This window comes from Patella vulgata, chromosome 1, assembly GCF_932274485.2.
Source record: "Patella vulgata chromosome 1, xgPatVulg1.2, whole genome shotgun sequence".
NCBI lineage: Eukaryota > Metazoa > Mollusca > Gastropoda > Patellidae > Patella > Patella vulgata.
In genome coordinates this window covers 71,785,773-71,805,947 of record NC_065879.2, presented here as the reverse complement: position 1 = coordinate 71,805,947, position 20,175 = coordinate 71,785,773, and the positions used below count along the sequence as shown (strand labels likewise).

The window sequence follows — 20,175 nt, the reverse complement described above, 5'->3', positions numbered from 1 at the left end:
GCACATTTCTGATAATCTGACATGCAGATGTGGCCATATCCAAGAAGACAGCGATCACTATTTTCTGCACTGTCCAAATTATGCGACTCGGCGTAATAAAGACCCTCACACATATATCCTAACACGCAAAAGCTTTCTTTATAACGATCCCAACGAAAGTAACTTCTCCAACGAAGTCATTTTTTAATGAAGTTCACAAGTATTTTATACTAACTAAACGGTAATTGGCAGGCGATAGGATGATGATTATGATGATAATGATGATTTATTTATTTATTTGTAAATATGTAAGATATACTTTTGAAATTTGTACATGTTAGTAATTCAATTGAAATGTGTCATTTACATGGAGATGAATTTATAAAAGCTTAGACGTGTCTTCAAATCCATTATATCGGTGTGGTAAAAATATATACTCATGTAGTCAAGTTTTTAGTGTTTAAATAAGTTACAACCCCCAGAAAACAGCGCTGCGGCAATAACAGAGAGGAGGAGGGAGAAATGGGGGTTTAATGTACACTCGACACAAACTAGGTCATTTCGGGACTAAAATATGGTTCAATTTTATTTCACTAATTCGCTTGCGCGTAGGAATCTTTAGCAGTGGGAGGAAACAGGAGGACCTGAAGAAAACCTAAGAGAGTGGACAGGCGACCCTACTCCTTGTCACGTGCAAGCGAGGAATCGAAACCACGCTACTTGGCTTAAGGACAGAACTTGTGATTTCACGCACACGCGTATCGCAAAAGAAATTGACAATCAATAAGTCTCGATTATCCATTTCATCTTTAGTTTAGTTTTTTTTTAAATCTCCCGGGTGTTCTAATCCATTAGATCTCGGCCATCCGAGATAAATGTTTAAATAATAATAGTTTATAAAACATTTAAAACCAATATCATAGAGTTCTTACATAATTCATCTCTAGAAAGCTTTCCATGGAGAGTACATGGAACAAAATAATCATGCTTTTCCTATATTAATTAATTTAAGAAGTATCTAATGAACATGAGTAATCTTCACGAAACAGTGTTCCGATGTATGGGAAATAAATTCGCTTACGGAATATTTGAACTCCTGGCTAACCAAGCACAAGCATGGATATGTATATGTATATTTGGCATGGTCACCAAATAGTTTCTAAAAAGGTTACTATACTAGAATATTATTGTTGTAATCAAGCCATGACCCACCATATACAAGAATTCTAAATACAATTTGTAGTGTTGTTTGTATACTCGGTGATTTAAAACAAAACTTTAAAGTAATACGACTAGCTTTATAATTACTGTATTAAATCAAATAAGTATCAATGTAGCCTAGCATTTCAGTAAAAAATTGCACCAATGACGCGCGGTTACAGCAGTTTGTCCATTTCCGCCGGACTATAATTAAGAAGGTGAAAAATAACGACGTCGGTCCAGATTATTTTTTTTAACGCGATTAAAGGGACGTTTAAACTGGGCGCGAATGGGAATGCGACATACCAACGGCGAACGCAAACGGGAATCATTCTCGAGGACGATTTTCATTTGCCAAAGTTCGGGGTAAAAGGCATACATGGTAAAATAGTCAATATGCCAGTTTTATCTGAGAATTTTAGCGCGTATCGCCGCTTACAGTACGAACGATTCGCGCGGAGAGTCACAGTGGTCAGTGTTACGTTCGCGTTCGCACTCAGTATAAACGACCCTTAATAAGTGGGTTTAAATTGGACGAATACGGTAGTAAAAAATTAAAAATGTTATTTCCGATAAATATTTTGAATTAAAACTTGTATACAAACAAAATGACGGGTCATCGTGGTTAATAATAACCTAAAATGTTATTATACATTTTATATTTTGAATCAACGGGATCCATCACAGATGCATTGTGCGACGAGTTGGAGATTGTTTTGATTGGTCCCAATGTTATGACATGGACAATACTATCATAAGATGTTTAAACTTTTGAAATATTAACATTGAGATTTGTTTGTCGGGTGTCACGGGACAATGTGTTTTCATTTATTTAGATAATTTAGAAAATGTTGGCAAAGTTCTACATGATATCAATTCTTATGTCCAGAGTTCGCGTAAAAAAAAAAAAAAAAAAAAAAAAATCGAAATGTGGGGACTTGGCTATGATGCCTAATAGGTCATTCGTTCAACAAAATTGCAAACTTTTCAAATTATTTAAAGTAACATGTTTCTAGAAAAGAATTTGTCAGCGTATAGTTTTACAGTGGGGGCTGATACCTTGACGAGGGTATTGCGTAATAAACCCACAGCAATCAAAAATATGTTTTATGATTAATTAATTTGGAGATTAATTAATGATCAACGACTCCCTTTTTTTTTAGGATTTAAAAAGAAGAAATCGATCGACGAACAAAGGGAGATAACAACATTATTGTAATAGCCAGGGGAGATAACTCCCCTTATTAACCTGGAGTAAGACCACCGTTAAATTTCCATTTGACGTTAATTCTAGTCTATTTGCCAGGCTCCAACTTTTCACAAGATTTTCGTTGGACTGAACGCTTTTTACTAAAGAGAGAACAACAGCTGGCTATGCCTTATGGCGTTACTCCAAAGTTTGTACAAGTCTGACCACTGAAATTTTGAGATACAAAAACGGTAACATACGCCGAACATATCACCGTTAACCAACCTCTTAACCCTATTACCAGTCCGTCTCTAAACCGTGATGATTTACCAAAAACTGACAGAAAATTGTCAATTTAAACTCTCTTCTACGATTCTAGACCACAAAATTGACAAAACTGACCATACAAAAGTGGTAAAAGAAGAGAATTAGACGGACAGATAGATTAGTTTTTTGAGATGTTAAAATTTAAGGCGTGCTCTAAGCGCTTCTAATGTCACTCTGGATAAGCTTGTTGAAACAGGTGTGTTTTTAACATTTTCCGAAAGTCATGTATTGTTCAATTGTTTGTCATTCCAAAGAGTTGGAGCAGGCAGCAATGTTAGATCCAGAACAGTTCGTGGAGTCTAATATTTTTACCCAGTATACTGTTATTCATGACGTCAGTATATTGACAGGGTTTTCAATACATGTACATTCCTATCCACCCACGTTACATTTCGTTGAATAAGCAGATTGTTCTACTTCTAGTAGATTGGGTGGAGCTTAATCGTGCAATAACTAGACATGTTCAATGTTATTGCACTCTTTTGCTAGTTTACACTAGTTTTAGTAGAAATCATAAAGAGAAGTGGGTGGGTTTTCTGTGCAATAACAACAAGCATGTTGAGCAGGTGTCAATGTTATTTAAACCTGTTAACTCACGAAAGCCGTGCTATAAATATAAATTAACAGCCAAAGACTTGCAGAAGATATAAACTCAGCTTCTCGCTAACCAGGGGGATCACGTGGCTAAGTGGGTAAGACGCTGGCTCGCTAGCCTGGAGGTCGGGTGTTCGATCCCTGCATTGGCCGAGAAAGTTCATCCAGATTTTCCGGCTTGGTTTTCCCTTGTCGGTGATGCAGGGCCTGACAAGGACAGCTATCTAGTCGTTCGGATGGGACGAAAAACCGAGGTCCCGTGTACAAATTGGCGTGCGCGTAAAAGATCCCTTGGCAGTTGGAATTCGATATAAGAGTAGGCCGTAGCGCCGCTGCCCGGGCAAAATTTCCCTCATAGCACACTGTATGGCGTATGCCCGTCTTCATTAGCCCAGTTTAGAAGCAGAACAGTAGCACGTTAAACCCCATTTCATTTCATTTCATTTCGCGCTAACCGGTCTAAACCTAAAAGAAATCACTTAAAAGAAATCAACATCAAAAAGGCATGCAAAAGGGGAGAAATAGGAAGGATGGAAAATAACATTGTACACGAAAATAATTTAACCAGAAAAGTGTTTACACTAATTAATACATATTTTCCGCCTAAATTATACACTTTATGTACCGAATGATTTTATTTTACCGAAAGGTTTTATAAAGGTCACATGATTATCAGTGACGTAATCGATGATAAAAGAGACACTAATTATACAGCGACTAAACCTAAAACACGTCTCTACTACAGCTCGTCTAGAAGTGTTTGGTGGTTATTATAGTAAAGATGCATTATGTAAGATTTGGATAAAGAGCTCGCCGTTCTTGCTATTGTAGTTTAAAAATAGATAATGCAAAATGAATATATTGAAAATTTCATTCAAATTACTTTATTCTCTGCGAAGTTATCACTGTTTGAAGTTTTGACAAGATGTGGCATATATTGGTTAATATCTTACAGCGGTACTTGTTATTCGAAACTTAGCTTCAATGCACCATTTGTAAATTAAATCATTAAATGGCGACCTTGTTTTGATCCGTTTCAATCTCTGACATCCAATAGTCTAGAGGGTTGATTATAGGTATGTCGTGTGAATAAATGTCTAAATAATAGTCAAAATAAAAATCTACAATAGGCCGATATAGCTCCTTCATAATGCACCTTTAATAACCCTGAAACTGCACAGACACAAGTCACGATTTTATTTATAAAGAAACCGGGTTGATTCCACTCAAAGAAGAGAAAATAACACAAACTAGAACTATTATACAAAACAAAGCAAATTGTTTGACCTCTGTTTACTTTCAGGGCCTGTATCAGACTATTTTTCACCCCAGACAATAATTCCAACTATTTCCACACCCACCAATCATATTCGATTTTCAAAAAACAGATGTTTTTTCGGGTTTTTTTTGGGTTTTTTGAAAACAAACACCAATCTTTGAACAGAAGACATTTTGACATAATATCTTGATAAAGAAACACAATGAACAGAAGTTTAGCCTACATAAATTAAGTTCATACTACATAAATTAATTTTTGAATTTTTTTTTATTACTACCGGATAGCCCTCCAACTCTCCATTGCTGTGCCCATTGCTGCCGATTACTGCTTGTCTTAGACTTTAAACTTCGAAAATGCGGCATACTACTAATTATGTAATCACACACGTGGAAGTGCTCGCCGTACATAAACATACATCATGTAGGCATATACCTTCTTCTATCAAAGGGAAAGTCGTGGTGGCTCAGTGAGTAAGCCGTTGACTCGTTAACCTGGAGGTCCCGTGTTCGATGCCTGCGTTGGCCGAGAAAGTTCGTAGGATTTTCCGGCGTAATTCCGGGACTGAGGGCCTGGCAAGGGACAACATTATTTTAGTCGTTCGGATAGGACGATAACCGAGGACCCGTGTACATATTGATGTCGCAGTTGCAGTCGATATAAGAGTAGACCGTAGCGCAGCAGCCAGGGCAAAATTCCCCTCATAGAACACAGAATGTCGTATGCCCGTCTTCATTAGTCCGGTCGAGGTAGAACTGTAGAATGTTAAACCCCCTTTAATTTATTTCAGTTCTTCTATCAAAGAGTGAAATATATCTAGAAGGTAAACAGCATCAACATAATATATAAAATCATTTCAGGACAAATGACAGAACTGTTGTACTACTATATTGTGTAACTACAAGCACAGAAGAAAGCAAACCATTCTTTTAAAATCAAAGTTCTTATCTATACAAGGTCATAAAGAGCAATTTTTATCAGTGAATTCACCGCCTTTCCCTCCGATCCTCGATTTGAAAAACGTGACTACATGCACAATATAAAAGTGAAGACAAATTTAGAAATTCGCTTGGCAGCGTACCAGTGGTTTGACGTTGTGACTAATGTATTTGAATGCACATTAACATGATGTTTGCGCCGTCGCGGTTCTTGCCTTCAGATTGCTCCCACACCCATGAAAAAGATAATGCACACCAAACATACTTATGTTAAACAAAAAGCAGCGTTCACGTGAAATATAGTTTTTGTCAATAGAGAGGACCGAAAGTGTCCCCATACATTTTGTATCCAAAATTATTAGCATAACCGCAAAGCTGCACTACTTTGTTTCACGGTAAATGATAGAAAGATAAAAGGTATGCCGACACAAATTGATTTCAACACTGGGTTAATAGTCTTGGGACTATTCATAAATAATGTCATACACACACACACACACATATTGAGCTACTAATACCGTTTATCAGAATATGCTATTAGAAATTGATTTTTTAAAACATCTTTCGCATATCTTTTTCTCACTCTGATGGCCGATATGAGTGTTAAATAGCGTTCTTCACACTGCATGCCGTATAGTATGTCGGTTGTCATTAGCCCCGTTGGGTAAACCCCATTTCATTCTTTCATCTGAGAAACGATCTTTCATTTTATATTTTTGTTGTATGTAAAACTGTATAGAAAACACCCCCCCCCCCCCCGTCTTCTGTATTTCTCAGCAACCACATATACAAGAAAATACAACAAATATATATTATCACACAAGTGACAAGAATTCAGTCTTTTTTTAACTCCTAAAACGTATAGTAGTATCTGTTGGCTTGGTCTAATCTTCGCTAGATAGCTATTGTATATAATTGAGTGCTGTGTAGTTACATATAACTAGGTCATTTTACTCAGGTGATTACCTACTCAGGGGCCATGTACAGGTAGGATGTAAACACATATACTACATTATATTTAATAGTATTATGGTGATATATATGGTGTATCTTATAATTATTTACCGTAAACGTATCTGTTAGAAATCGTCTGTTGGATTATCAAGACACTTTGGTCAACGCTTACGTCTCCTGTGTCGATTTTATTAAATGTTTATGGTATTCCGTACGGTCATATTAAAGGACATTAATAAGAGCTTTGTCTGAAAGACAAATCAATAGTATTTAGTTTGGCATGAATTCACTATACCAATTTCAATTTCGACTATATACGTACAAATAGAGATAAATTTGTCTATCCGTTGTTAAGATACAGGTGTTTTAATTCTTATACACTTACAAAACATCGATGTGGGGGAGCTTAATCATGCATTCAGCATAAAAATCATATTAATATGTTTATAGATCGGATCATAATTGATTTAGTCATTCCAAGCTATAATCAATGCGTTAGAAACATAGTGGAGAATATGTCTTTGTTACTTATACTGTGTCAATAACGTCCTATACTCTTCTGCGTCGACTGGGTAAATGAAGACGGGCATACACCACGCAGTGTTCTGCTCTTATTTCGAATTCCAACTGTCAGGCCCTCCATCCAGTGCCACTGACAAACCGAGGCTAACTTGAGTTCCCCTGGTAATATTAGCCTGGACAAAATAGCATGCCGGTTTCCCAAAATTTAAACTAAGCAGTGGGTTATCGTACCTTTCTTGATCTTGATGTTTTCTAACACTTGATTATATGTTTTTTCGTAATCTTATTATATATGTAATTTTATACGTTACATATGTGTATGTTGACCTATAATATATAGTCATTGTTTAATATACATGTATAACAGCGAATGAAATACTTCAAAATGAACTGGGGTTTAACATCATAAATTATCTACATCAACCGGGTTAATTTAAGACTGTTATACAACTTACGGTGTGCTATGAAGGGAATTTCGCCCGGACAGTGGCGTTTACAACTGTCAGTGATAACAAGGGTGAACCAAGGCTTTTCCTCCAACTTCTTTTTCTACATAAATGATGTCACAGGCAAGAGATGGGATCCATTTTGTTAAGACCCATAGTCATCGCAATCGCAGTGTGATTAACGTAGGCTGGAAATGTCGAGATTGAAAAGTAAATCTTAAAGCAATACACCATTGCAGCATTTTGTTGAATCTGAATGCATATAATTAGCTTGATAATGTCCTGAAAATATGTAAATCTCCAAAATAACACTTTCATGATTCTTACAAGATCGACTTCGTATTTTGTAGATGTTCTGGTTTTCTTTCAGGCTTTTATTCTTCTTCGTGTTGTTAGTTCAAGATTTAAGATTGTTAAACGGATCACCGTCGCCATGTGGAACGATCTGTCAAGGTCCTCAGCTTTCAGACATTGATACCTTTATCAAATCCCTCACAGGCACAGCACTGAAACCTCAAGATCCTGAATTTAACAATGCAACTCTCATGCAGAATCGTAGAGTTACCAAATACCCTGGACTCATCGTCTTTGTAAATGATGTCCAAGATGTACAGAAATCAGTTCGATTCGCCAAACAGCATAATCTCCTAGTGGCCATCCAATCTACTGGTCATTCCTACATCGGTCGCTCCACCGTGTCAGGAGGACTGTTGATAAATCTCTCTAAGATGCGTGGAATCAAGATAAATCTAAATTCTACACGGTGTGCATCCGGTGAAATATCTGTAGAGAGTGGAAATACATGGGGTCGAGTCTATCAAGAGGTAAGACGTTATTTTACCAAATAAAAGTGAAATGGGGTTTAATTGCGACTTTTGCGACATTTTGCCCGAACAGCGGCGCTACAGCCCACTCTTATATCGAATTCCCGCTGTCAATGCTTCGTAACGTGCTCGCCTACGTGTACACAGGGGACCTTTTTTTGATCCGAACGTCTAGACATTGTTCTTACCGGGCCCTCCGTCCTGCACTACCGGAAAATCCCGAGGAACTTTTCGGACTAAACCAGGAGCTGAAGTAACAAAAATCTGGCATCATAACTAACTATGATGTAGCGTTATAACAAACGCATAATCATTTTATATCTATATCGAACATTGTCTGTTTTTGATCACGATATACACCAAAATAATACAGTGTTTTGGGAAGTTCTTTCTTTCATTTTACACTGCTATCCTGTGGCTATATTTGTATATAAGTTTACAATAGTTCACCATTCATTTCTTTTAATTTGGAGTATATTCTAGCATTGCGGGAGAGAGGGAAATATTTAATATTGCTTGTGTGTTATATTGTTCTGGTCTTTTTTCGTGGATTAGGGACAGTCGCAAAATGTCAACACTTGCGTCCAAACGAATCCGCGCCGACAGAGTAAGAAAATGTTGAAATATTTCCATTCATGATTCAACATTTAATTTATTTGTTATTCGCTTGGATGCATGTGTTGATATTTTGCGATAGTCCCTAAATCTTCTTGGTATCTATCCATGTGTGTTCCATTTCTCTTGGCCTTGCTATTAAAATACAATTACAAACTGGAATGATTTCAGGTTGATAAATATCAAAGAGTGATAGTTGGTGGTGCCGATCCGAGTGTTGGTATGGGAGGATACAGCCAAGGCGGTGGTCACAGTCCAATTAGTACAAGCCTAGGACTAGCCGTGGACCACCTTCTTGAAGTAACATTAGTAACAGCTGACGGAAAATTGGTAACGACTTCCGCCGCCGGTACGAAGGTTTATGAAGACAGCGGAACGGTTACCGAAACTACTAATTCTGACCTCTTTTGGGCTTTGAGAGGAGGTGGTGGAGGTACTTGGGGTGTTGTGGTATCCTTCACGTTCAAGCTTCATCCTGCTCCTAGTGGATTTCTTCGAGCATATGCAGTGTACCCAATGTTCGTCAAGAAGACAGCCCCCGGTGTAAAGGTTCTCAAAACATTTTACCAGTTAATGAAGTCTATGAGCCCTGGATGGGGAGGTTATATGCTTTTCAACGACGCTCCCCTTGATGCCACGTTGACAAACTTTGGCAGCGTGACCATAGCTCTTGTTCATTATGGTGCATATACTCCTCAACTTGAAGACGAAGCCAAGATGCTTTTAGAGAAGATTGGAGTGCCCCCATTTACGTATGGGCTGGTGAACCGTACCAACTTCTGGGATTATGAGAAAAACAGTAAGCCTGACACAGGTGGTTATAGAATATATCTATTTAATTCTCTTCTTCAAGATGACACTGATTATGATGGGATGGTAGATACTTTGGTCACCCAGTTGGTTTCTCCACCGTATGGTTCTGAGATGTTTTGTACAGATACTATTTTAGGGGGTAAGACCAGCAGTAATTTATGTTGGCTGATTGGTATCATGTCGTGATGTCGTGATGTCACCCTTCACGAGGCGACAACCCGAAATCACGACATTTTAACCGACAATACGACATCTTCACCCGACATCCACCACGGCATTAAAAATGTAACGTCGCGTAAAAATGTTGTATTGTCGGGTTAAAATGTGATAATATCGGATTGTCGTCCATGCTCCTCTCAAGATAAAGTATGATTATGTACACTGATCCTGGTCAAGATGTCGGTCAAGAAAGTTCCGTATGGCAAGCCAAAGCGGAATTAATTGCAAGACCGTTTTTCTGTATGGAAAGAGAAAAAATCGAGTATATAACAATTTTTTCATCACCTTCCAAGCATTTCTTTTCTGTACAAAACGACGTATATCAATAAAGAAAAAAATAATCTTTATTGAATCTTTATACGTCGTTTTGTACAGAATAAAATGCTTTGAAGGTGATGAAAAAATTGTTATATACTCGATTTTTTCGCTTTCCATGCAACAAAACGGTCTTGCAATTAATTCCGCTTTGGCTTGCCATAGTTCCGGGATTTTGCAGCGTGGTTTCTCACTGTCGGTAGTGCATCACGAAGGGCGTGGCAAAGAACATTGCCCAGTTGTTTAGATGGGACAAAAACACAAGTCGCTTTTTACACATTGGCGTGCACATAAAAGAGCCCTTCGCAGTCGGAGATCAATGAAGAAATGCCACTGTCCATAGAAAATTCCCGTCATAGTACTCTGCATAGCGTATACCTATCTTGAAAAGACCGATTGTTGCAGAAAAGTGGGAAAATTAAATGAAAAAGTAGGTTCTGGTCCGACCGAGTTAATTAAGACGGACATACGCTATACAGTTCACTGTAAGCTAAACTTTCCCCGGATAACGGGGCTACTGCTGAATTCCAACTGTTAGTGGCTCATTTTTGTGCACGCTTATATGTACGTTGCCAGGCCCTCCGTCCTGCACTACTGTCAAAGAGGAATCACGCCATTTTTACGCGACATTACGACATTTTTAATGTCGTGGTGTCGGGTAGAAAATGTATTGACGGGTTAAAATGACGGTATGTCGGATGGTCGCCTTATAAAGGGCTACATCACGACATGATACCAATCAGCCACCATAGTAATTGGTACTTTCTCCAAAGTATTAGGGAGAGGGGGCGGTGATGGTGTGCGCTATAGATCATAAGGTCATAGTGATAGATTTAAGTGACATGTGGTTCCAATCCCGCTCTTGACTCTTGAATGTGATAGGGGATCACGTGGCTAAGTGGGAAAGACGCTAGCTCGCTAGCCTGGAGGTCGGGTGTTGATCCCTGCATTGGCCGAGAAAGTTCATCCAGATTTTCCGGCGTGGTTCTCCCTTGTCAGTGATGCAGGAAGGAGGGGCTGACAAGGAAAGCTGTCTAGTGGTTCGGATGGGACGAAAAACCGAGGTCCCGTGTACACATTGGCGTGCACGTAAAAGATCCCTTGGCAGTTGGAATTCGATATAAGAGTAGGCCGTAGTGCCGCTGTCCGGGCAAAATTTCCCTCATAGCACACTGTATGGCGTATGCCCGTCTTCATTAGCCCAGGTTAGGAGCAGAACAGTAGGACGTTAAACTCCATTTCATTTCATTTCATTGAATGTGATAGACTGTAGGATCACAAAGCAAAATATACAGTTTACGTCATTCAGTCAAAGGTCGCCTATATATATATCTATGACTTTATCGAGAGATTTGATTGGATGTCTATCAAGATGTCTTTTAAGCTGCCACATGCCAAGAAGGGGCTTTTCGTAAGAGAGCGTACCCACCCGAATAGACAGATCGAAAAATTAACATTGGTAAGTCAGACACAAAATAAAATAACACTAATTTGTATATTCCAGGTGCTATGAGATCCCAACCAAAAGACGCAACTTCTATTAACCCTGGTTTCAGATCAGCTTCACATTCTCTGAGTTGTGCGCTAGTATGGGGGGATACTAAATTGGATGATGTTGCTTCTAAAGCAGGTCTTAAGAACGGGGACCAATTGAAGGGGTTCGGTGGGGGGATTTATTTTAACGAGCCCACTGAAAACGTTACAGAGTGGAAGACAGAGTTTTGGGGGGACAACTACAATCGACTTTTATCCATCAAACAGAAGTGGGATCCTGACAATTTCTTCACGTGTGAGAAATGTGTTGGGTCGGATATTCATACAAAACAATATTGTCCGTTCTGCACCAACCCAAAACTAGACATGATAGGGTAAAAGAAAAACAACTACATGAAATAAAGATATCCACATAACTTTTATAGCTGTCTTTAAAGTGGACCCCCCATTTTCGGTCAATAAAATGAAATGAACACGGTTTAACGTCCTGATTTTGAAATGGGCCTGGCCTGAAGCTTTTGCATATAATCTAACTTGGTACCGAGTCAATCCGGGACACTGAATATATCGCTAGAATTTCGCTTCCTTCTACAGGTTATCAACCTGAATATTTTGCACACAATCTGACCGGGCCAACTGTGACATCGAATATACTTCACCCGTCTGAAGGTTATAGACCCGAAGATTTGGCACACAATCTGACCGGGCCAACTGCGACACCGGATATACTTCACCCATCTGTAGGTTATAGACCTGAAGATTTGGCTCGCAATCTAACGCACGCAATTACATAGTGAAATGACAACAAAGTAAAATTGTCCCTTTAAAAGGTTCGCGATAATAAAAGTTGTATAAATTGATTATTTATATTGTTTTACTGTTCTATAAGTGTAAATTTTCCCTCTTTATACACTTCAAGACAAGATTTTCATAATTCTCAAGATATTAATATCTAGCAACAAGCCAACAACATTACAAATAACAAATATACTTAATATAATTAATATGAAGATTATGGTTTACTGTTAAAGAACAATAACACTTAGATAAAGGAGACAGGCTAAACAGGTATGGTGTATTTCTATATACAGTCTTAATATATGTATGTCGGCAAAATTTGTCATCGTTAATTGTAGAACATGCATGGTACATTCGATATTCTAACAAAAGTCAAAGCTCGGTACTTTTAGATCGAGACGATTCAAGACGGATTGACATCCCAGATAATAATTCAGTTGTTTTGGACACTTACATGTCGTGGAATTTGGGGAATTTTGGTTGTTTGGACATTTACATGTCTAGGAATTTGGGGAATTTTGCTTGAGATTGATCAACCCAGCATGGTAAATGAAAGTTAGTATTACTAGGGAAATTATTATCACAAAACTAGGTGAACAGCACTAGGTTTAATGTATCAAGAATCTTTCACCCCGAATTAACAAGCTACTTCTTCTCAACAAGAAAACACGGGACACAATTCATTTGCTAGATCAAGACTAGAACATCCTACTCAAAACAGCTCAATAATAAACAGAAATTTTTATTCCATGTTTTATTTCCAGTACAATTGCCAGGTGCCATTAAAATTGAAAAAAGAATTAAAATGATATTCGCATTCCCAATTTCCAGGCAGGATTAGAAAAAATTACCGTCGACGATGTCTGGCACCCTATCTTCTACCTTAGCCTTTATTCTATTGGCTGTGTCTCTTCTGTTCTTCTTCATTGGTTTTGTGAGTCCATATTGGTTGTCTGGAAATATAACCATATTTGGTAATGTGTGGTATGGACTGTGGCAGACATGTTATGACATATTAGATGAATGTGTACATACAGATATCAGTACAACACAAGGTAAAAAATATATTTACATAAAATTCATCTGTTGCAGCACATAGAATAACAGTGTTCGAATTGGCTCGCATAGATGGTTCGACGCCAATTGGTTGGTGCTTATTTGCAATGGCGTATGACCACCCCCTTCCGCCCCACAACCTTGTATTGTCAGTTTATGTTATGTAATTTGAAACATTTCGAAAATTAATTATCAGCTATATTTGTACTCAAACAATAAACTCTCAATATTATATTTTATGGAGTTAAATATTAAGTTACTAATTTTAACCTTGTTAAAAAAAACAACACAACAGAGAAGTCAAAAGGGACTACGAATTGTCATTATCTCAGCCTCCACTTTAAGCCGAATTTACACGGTTTGGAAAATCTAATTTGATATTGGAATCGGATATAAATATTTATTTAAATATTTTTCACCCAAATAATGGGGACTGGGTATTTGTCGACCAGATCTGACAGATATAAGATAATTTAATTACAAAATGTGTTCTTCAGCGTGGGAAAAGGCCGTGGTTGCTATGGAAATACTTGGATTTATGGCTGTAATTGGTTCGTGTGTTATGGCATCACTGACGTACTTCCGGTCGTCAACAACACGAAGAAAACTGTTCACGATAATAACAGGATTGTTAGCCCTTATCGCAGGTATTTGCTATCATTCTTTGAAATCCTTCGCCTAATGCTTAACACACCGACGTTGGGAATCTGGGTGCCAAAATTTTGCATTCTGCTCAAAGGCAATCTGTCGGGGCTCACCAACAGCCGTCCAGTCGGTGAAAGCGTTCACGCTGATGTATGTAAGCATATTTACCTGTCCCCTCCACGATTTTTTATATTCATCAGTTAGGGGCGGGATGCATGTGTAACTGGTAAATGCGGAATGTTCAGCGGCCATTGGTGATTAAACGCAAAAGTAGATAATTGAGACTTTGTTAATTATCGTGACAGGGGTAGTAGCAATGACAATCGAGGCTATAGTGATTTTTAAATAAGGTTTTCTCGGCTTAGCGTGAAGTAATTTGACTGAAATGTTCAGCATATTCCATTTACATCATCTAGTTTTTAAATATTATAGCGAGAACTACCAGCTCTTTATCTAATTTTCCATAATGTATCTTTAACTGGAATTGTTAACTGCAGATATTATGTACTATATTTTTTCTGAATGAAACATAATGAAACAAAAACAGATGTAATCTATTTCAGGTGGTTTCATGTTTCTGGGAGTAATCATTTTTGGAGCGGAATACGATGATACATTTCTTCGATTGTCCTGGGCCTTCACCTTTATGATAATAGCAGCAATTGCCAGCATCATCTCCGGTGTATTATTTATCCTTGATATCAAATCAAATCAAATTATGTTTGAAGAATAGTCATGGCCGTAACACTCTGGGATGGTATGTGTGCTGGAGAGGGGTGGGGGTAAAAATCAAGAACTGCTTAAGGTACCGACGTATGTCGAACGGCTTTGTGAACATGCCGGTGAATAATTTTGATAGTTGTGCATATTATTACATATCTTCTATTGTTGTTATTTTATTAACTATATATTTTGTCAAAGGGAAATTACAGAACATAATTAATTCACATCCCACTCTTGAATAGTTTGTAGCAATTAAATTTTAAAAATCTTTAAAACCGAAATTTGATATGATCCCTTTTTCATTTTATATATTTTTTCATGTCATTTTGATTTAAATGAATTAAATTTTTTTGATAATCTAGAGGATATTTATCGTGTATATAATTCAGCACCTTCCAAAATCAAGGGCCATTTGAACCCTTGCATATAGGAACATTGGCACACGGGTCAGTCCGGGCTCGATGACATCGGTTCGCGATTCTTGTTGCCAAGTGAGCTGGTTGAGTGAGAAACGGGGGGCCGACGGAAATATTGGACGATTAACAAGACAGTTAGGCCTACCGGTCAACCAGAAATAATATTTCGGGTTATGGAAACATTTCTGATATCAACTTCCCGCTGCCAACCCACCAAACGTGGAATCGTTGATGTTATTTTTTTCTGACCGATATGCCTCTTGGGGTCCCCCTACCTAATAATTTCAAAACTCATCGAAAAAAGGCCACTATTTCACGATTTTGGGGAAATGGGTCTTCATTATTCTTTTCTACAAAATAATGCCCGAGGCATTTACCTCTGTCGTCCTCGCCATGATCCGTCACTTGGGGGGAATCCACTATAATTGTGTCTTAGTATAATGGCCCTCTGAGATGCAGTGATCGATGCCTCGGTCTAAAGAGTAACATGGTCGTTGATGGTTATGATTACTTGTCTGTCAAAACCTAGAAATGATATAAATACCATCAGGCGTGGACTTCTAGGAGACTGAACGCTGAAAGTGAACCCGCGCGTTTACCTAGCCCAGACAAATGAATTGAAATGAGATTTAATATCCTACTTTTCTGCACCAGCCGGGATAATGAAGACGGGTATAGACTATGTAACACAGTGTGCTATGGGGGAAATTTTGCCAAGACTGCGGCGCTATGGTTCTTAGTTCTAATTCCAAGTGTCGTGGGTTCTTTTCTCGCAACTTTTTGTCGGACATAGTATTATTATCAGGTGTTTCTATACCCATTTACAAACCGTACTATATTGCACGAACATGAAACGGAAATATGAGAGAGAGAGAAATGGGGTTTAACGTCCATTCGACACAAACTAGGTCATTTCGGGACTAACATATGGTTTAATTTTATTTCAATAATTCGCTTGTGCGTAGGGGTCTTTAGCAGTGGGAGGAAACCGGAGGACCCGGAGAAAACCCATGAGGTTGAACAGGCGACCCTACTCCTTGTCACGTACAACCGGGGAATCGAAACCACGCCAGTTGACTTAATGTAATAAAAGCGCCCGCTTCCTAATTTGTAAGTATCGCATGCATCACCTTTGTGAGAGTAAGAGTTTTGCTTTTGCCTAAAATGTTTGACTAAAATGGGTTTTATGGTCCGATTCCAAACTCGGTGATATGGTTAATGTCAAAGCTAGATTTAAAATGGCAGACCCAATTTTATTAACCAATCAGAAACATTAATATTTAAAATGAGATGCAAGCATTTTACTCAAATCACGGTGATTAGTCAGCCAATCACTTCATTGAGATGTAGCAGATATTAATCCGGAATAGATTACGTTAATCTGTTGGATTAAATATCGTTTGGGTACAGGGCAACGTCCAATTGTAATGTCGGTATTAAATTCTGTTTTGATTACAATATTGAAATTGTCGGAAATGAAGGATTTCTGTTTTCTTAGTGATATATATTGAAAGGGTAGTACTCTACCAAAATCATTTCGGTGGGAGCGGACGTTAAACAAATGTATTTCACACACACCTATATAAGGAATATACAATACATTTTAGCCAAATATCTACTGAACGTCCTCAGGCCCTCACCGTATGCCAGTGCCTAGTTATTATCGAAAACGACTGTGTTTTGTTTGTTCCTTATATTTAAAGTGAAAAGTGTAGTGTCTCCAAAGTTATTCATTTATAACCTGAATTCGCAAGTTAAAATTACAGCATATCTCAGGTAAGTACCCCGGCAATTTTCCTATAAATTCAATACAAATTGTGCAACACAGGTAAATTATCCATTATTTTAAATATACACAAGTAAAATATCCAACAGTGTTTTAAATATAAATAAGTAAAATATCCAATGTTTTAAATATACACACGTAAACAACATAATGACATCAAATTGACAATAATCATGTTGTACAATTGGTGATTCTTTTCTTTATATTTGTACATAATGTCTAACAGACTAGCTATGATTTGCACAATTTAGGCACAAATCTTCTAAATTTAACAGGCATGCGAAAATGAATTTTCTAAAATTATTATAAAGGATATTATAAATTTTGTCAAGTCACTGAAATCAAATATTCGTAACTTATTCGAAAAATTATTAGGTGTTAGTTTTAGCCACACGATTATGATTAATGGTAGGATTATTACAAGGATGTTACGAAGGAGTGATAAATTGGAAGTAGTTATTATGTAATAACCTTTGACCTTCATCCCCCTTAACACATCCACAGCCCTAAAGCTATCCACAGTAGGTTTTCTTACAAAATTATTTCGAGATAATAGTATAGGCTACGTTTCTTTAATATGATCCATGAACGTATAACTGGATATTTTTGTTAAAGGATTTGAGGTAAGGAAAATCTTTTGTTGGTGTAATCAAATCTGCGTATTTATAAACCTTTTTTTTTAAAACTAAAATAATTCAGCTAAAAACACAACTAAAATATAAATTGTTCAACCTTAAATTTAATCGTTTGCTGAACGCACGCAAAGTGAAATACCAGTAACTTCCACAGTTTGTAACTTTCTGTGTTAATATACACAATTACAATAGAAATATCTTCCGGTGTTAATATACACAATTAAAATAGATGCATCTTCTAGTGTTAATATACACAATTAAAATAGACGCATCTTCTGGTGTTAATATACACAATTAAAATAGATGCATCTTCTAGTGTTAATATACACAATTAAAATAGATGCATCTTCTAGTGTTAATATACACAATTCAAATAGATGCATCTTCTGGTGTTAATATACAGAATTAAAATAGAAACATCTTCCAGTGTTAATATACACAATTAAAATGGAAACACCCTCAAGTGTTAATATACACAGTTATAATAAAACAACTCCCAGTTCTAATATACACTAACATAAATGGATTTTCTAAATGAAATATACATTATTTAAAAGACACTAAAAAAGGCCTTTGTGTAAGTGCACTTTCGATGCTGTGGCGACAATCAATGAGTGGGGTAATCTCTTTAACCGCATTGGATCTCCGGTACCTTCACACTAATAATAGATACGCCAGCTAATTTTTGAAATGAATCATATTATATTATTCCTGGAATGGCCTGTTTTGTGTTGAATGGGTGTTAAAGACTGTTCATTTCATTATTTCCCATATGTCAATTTTCATAACTTACCATTATTTACCTCTTCAGAAAAGAATCAAGATGGCTTGTTATAATATGATGATGAACCCACAACCTGTACCATCCACTAGAAGTCTAAAACTACTAAGTGTGACTTTACAACGAGTTGCGGCTTCTTACCAGAGAACACAGAACAAAATAACGACACTGGAAAGTAAATTGATTGATTTTGAGGCGAGATACGAGACAGCTAAGAGAAAAGATCTTAAGATGATGTGGGAAGTGAGGATGTCAGCAACCCAAGCCCTGGTCGATGTTAATATGGAGTTTATGTGTTTGAAGAAAGTAGAGTATGAAGTTATAAAAACATATCTAGAAGCTAGATTAAGAAGGATGAGCCAGCATACTGGTGGAGAAATACTAGAAGAGGTACCACATATTGATGATATGGATTTGGACTGGTCTTTTAGTAACTTGTGTCAATAAATATACGTTCTCGAGGTGTGGGCGTCCCGTGCTAATTCCATTTGGACTAACTAACCTATCTGCTATGCGTTTATAATTATCACGGTTTGTCAAAGGTTATGCATTGAAGGTAAGAGAGGAGGACAGAGGAGTGAAGGGCGGCGTAATTAGCACAACTAAAATGTAATGCACCGTTAGTTATAAAATAACTAGTATCAGACTTTCTCGCAGGATTGAAAATGAATAATTAGTATTGCCCCACTGATTAGTTGTTCCTCGCTGATTAGAATAACCTAGCTCAGGGATGGTCAACCGTTTTACGACCAAATGACAATGTGCCAAATATTTATTCATACGACTTCAGATGTGTTAAGAAATGGAGAGCACTTACGTATATTGTATATCATTTACCAATTATGAAACTTTTCATTCTGTTTTGATTTCGCCAAGCTTGTATTATGTTTTTTGTTTTTAATATTAGTTAATTATCAATATGTGCCACTTGGAATGGCCCACTGTTGGCCACAACTGACCTAGGTTGAGCATAAACAGGAATTAATTAAAGGCCTTTTGCCAAAACATGTATTTGTAATAATATTTCTAAATAAAGTGTTGAACCCATACCCTTATTTTAATTTTTCGTTAAAATGAATTACACTCTTCAACGTCGCTTTTTTGGATGACGTCACACTTGGACGCAATGTCTAAAGGGGATTATAAATCAGACCAACCATACACACATACGACTTCCTTTAGGATTTTCTCTCAATGAAAGTGGATTTTGGTGGTTCAGTGGGTTAAGCGCTAACTAAATAACGAGGGGATCCGGGGATCGATCTTGATGTTTGCCGAGAAAGTTCCCGAAATTTTTTCAGGGTTGCTCCCCTTTTTTGTCTGGCAGGACGGGGAGCTTAGCAAGGAAAAATGTCTAGAATCGGGCGGGACGAAAAACCGATCTCCCGTGTTCATGGATCTCATGCACATAAAAGAACCCTGCTTGTAGAGCCGAAATTGGATAGAAGTTCTGCTCTTGCATACCCGTTTTACTGTCTGTGTGTAACGTTATACAATGCCCACTTTCGCACTCACATCTCGTTTTGATACCAGTTAACATGGATTTGTGTTGTACTTTTTGTTTCGACGATTACACATCAGTTAGACCCTGATGACAATTCCAAGGTAATCAGATTTTGCTTAGAGACTA

At 37.4% G+C, this 20,175-nt stretch overlaps 2 protein-coding genes across 2 annotated transcripts in view; one reads left to right on the top strand and one right to left on the bottom strand.

Annotated features, from left to right (window-relative positions):
• Window positions 1-6,406: 6,406 nt before the first annotated feature.
• On the top strand, window positions 6,407-12,566 carry LOC126815736 (uncharacterized). The gene is made up of 4 exons (XM_050541639.2): window positions 6,407-6,490; window positions 7,796-8,249; window positions 9,036-9,816; window positions 11,716-12,566. Exons 1-4 carry the CDS (start codon window positions 6,483-6,485, stop codon window positions 12,081-12,083), a joined length of 1,611 nt encoding a protein of 536 aa, XP_050397596.1. The 5' UTR covers window positions 6,407-6,482; the 3' UTR covers window positions 12,084-12,566.
• A 747-nt stretch (window positions 12,567-13,313) lies between these two features.
• The window catches only part of LOC126815691 (oxysterol-binding protein-related protein 1), a 77,342-nt gene continuing 70,480 nt past the window's right edge, over window positions 13,314-20,175 (bottom strand). The window contains exon 26 of the mRNA XM_056099442.1: window positions 13,314-13,456. Coding sequence (XP_055955417.1) covers window positions 13,399-13,456 — 58 coding nt within the window. The 3' untranslated portion in view covers window positions 13,314-13,398. The remainder of the gene's footprint in view (window positions 13,457-20,175) is intronic.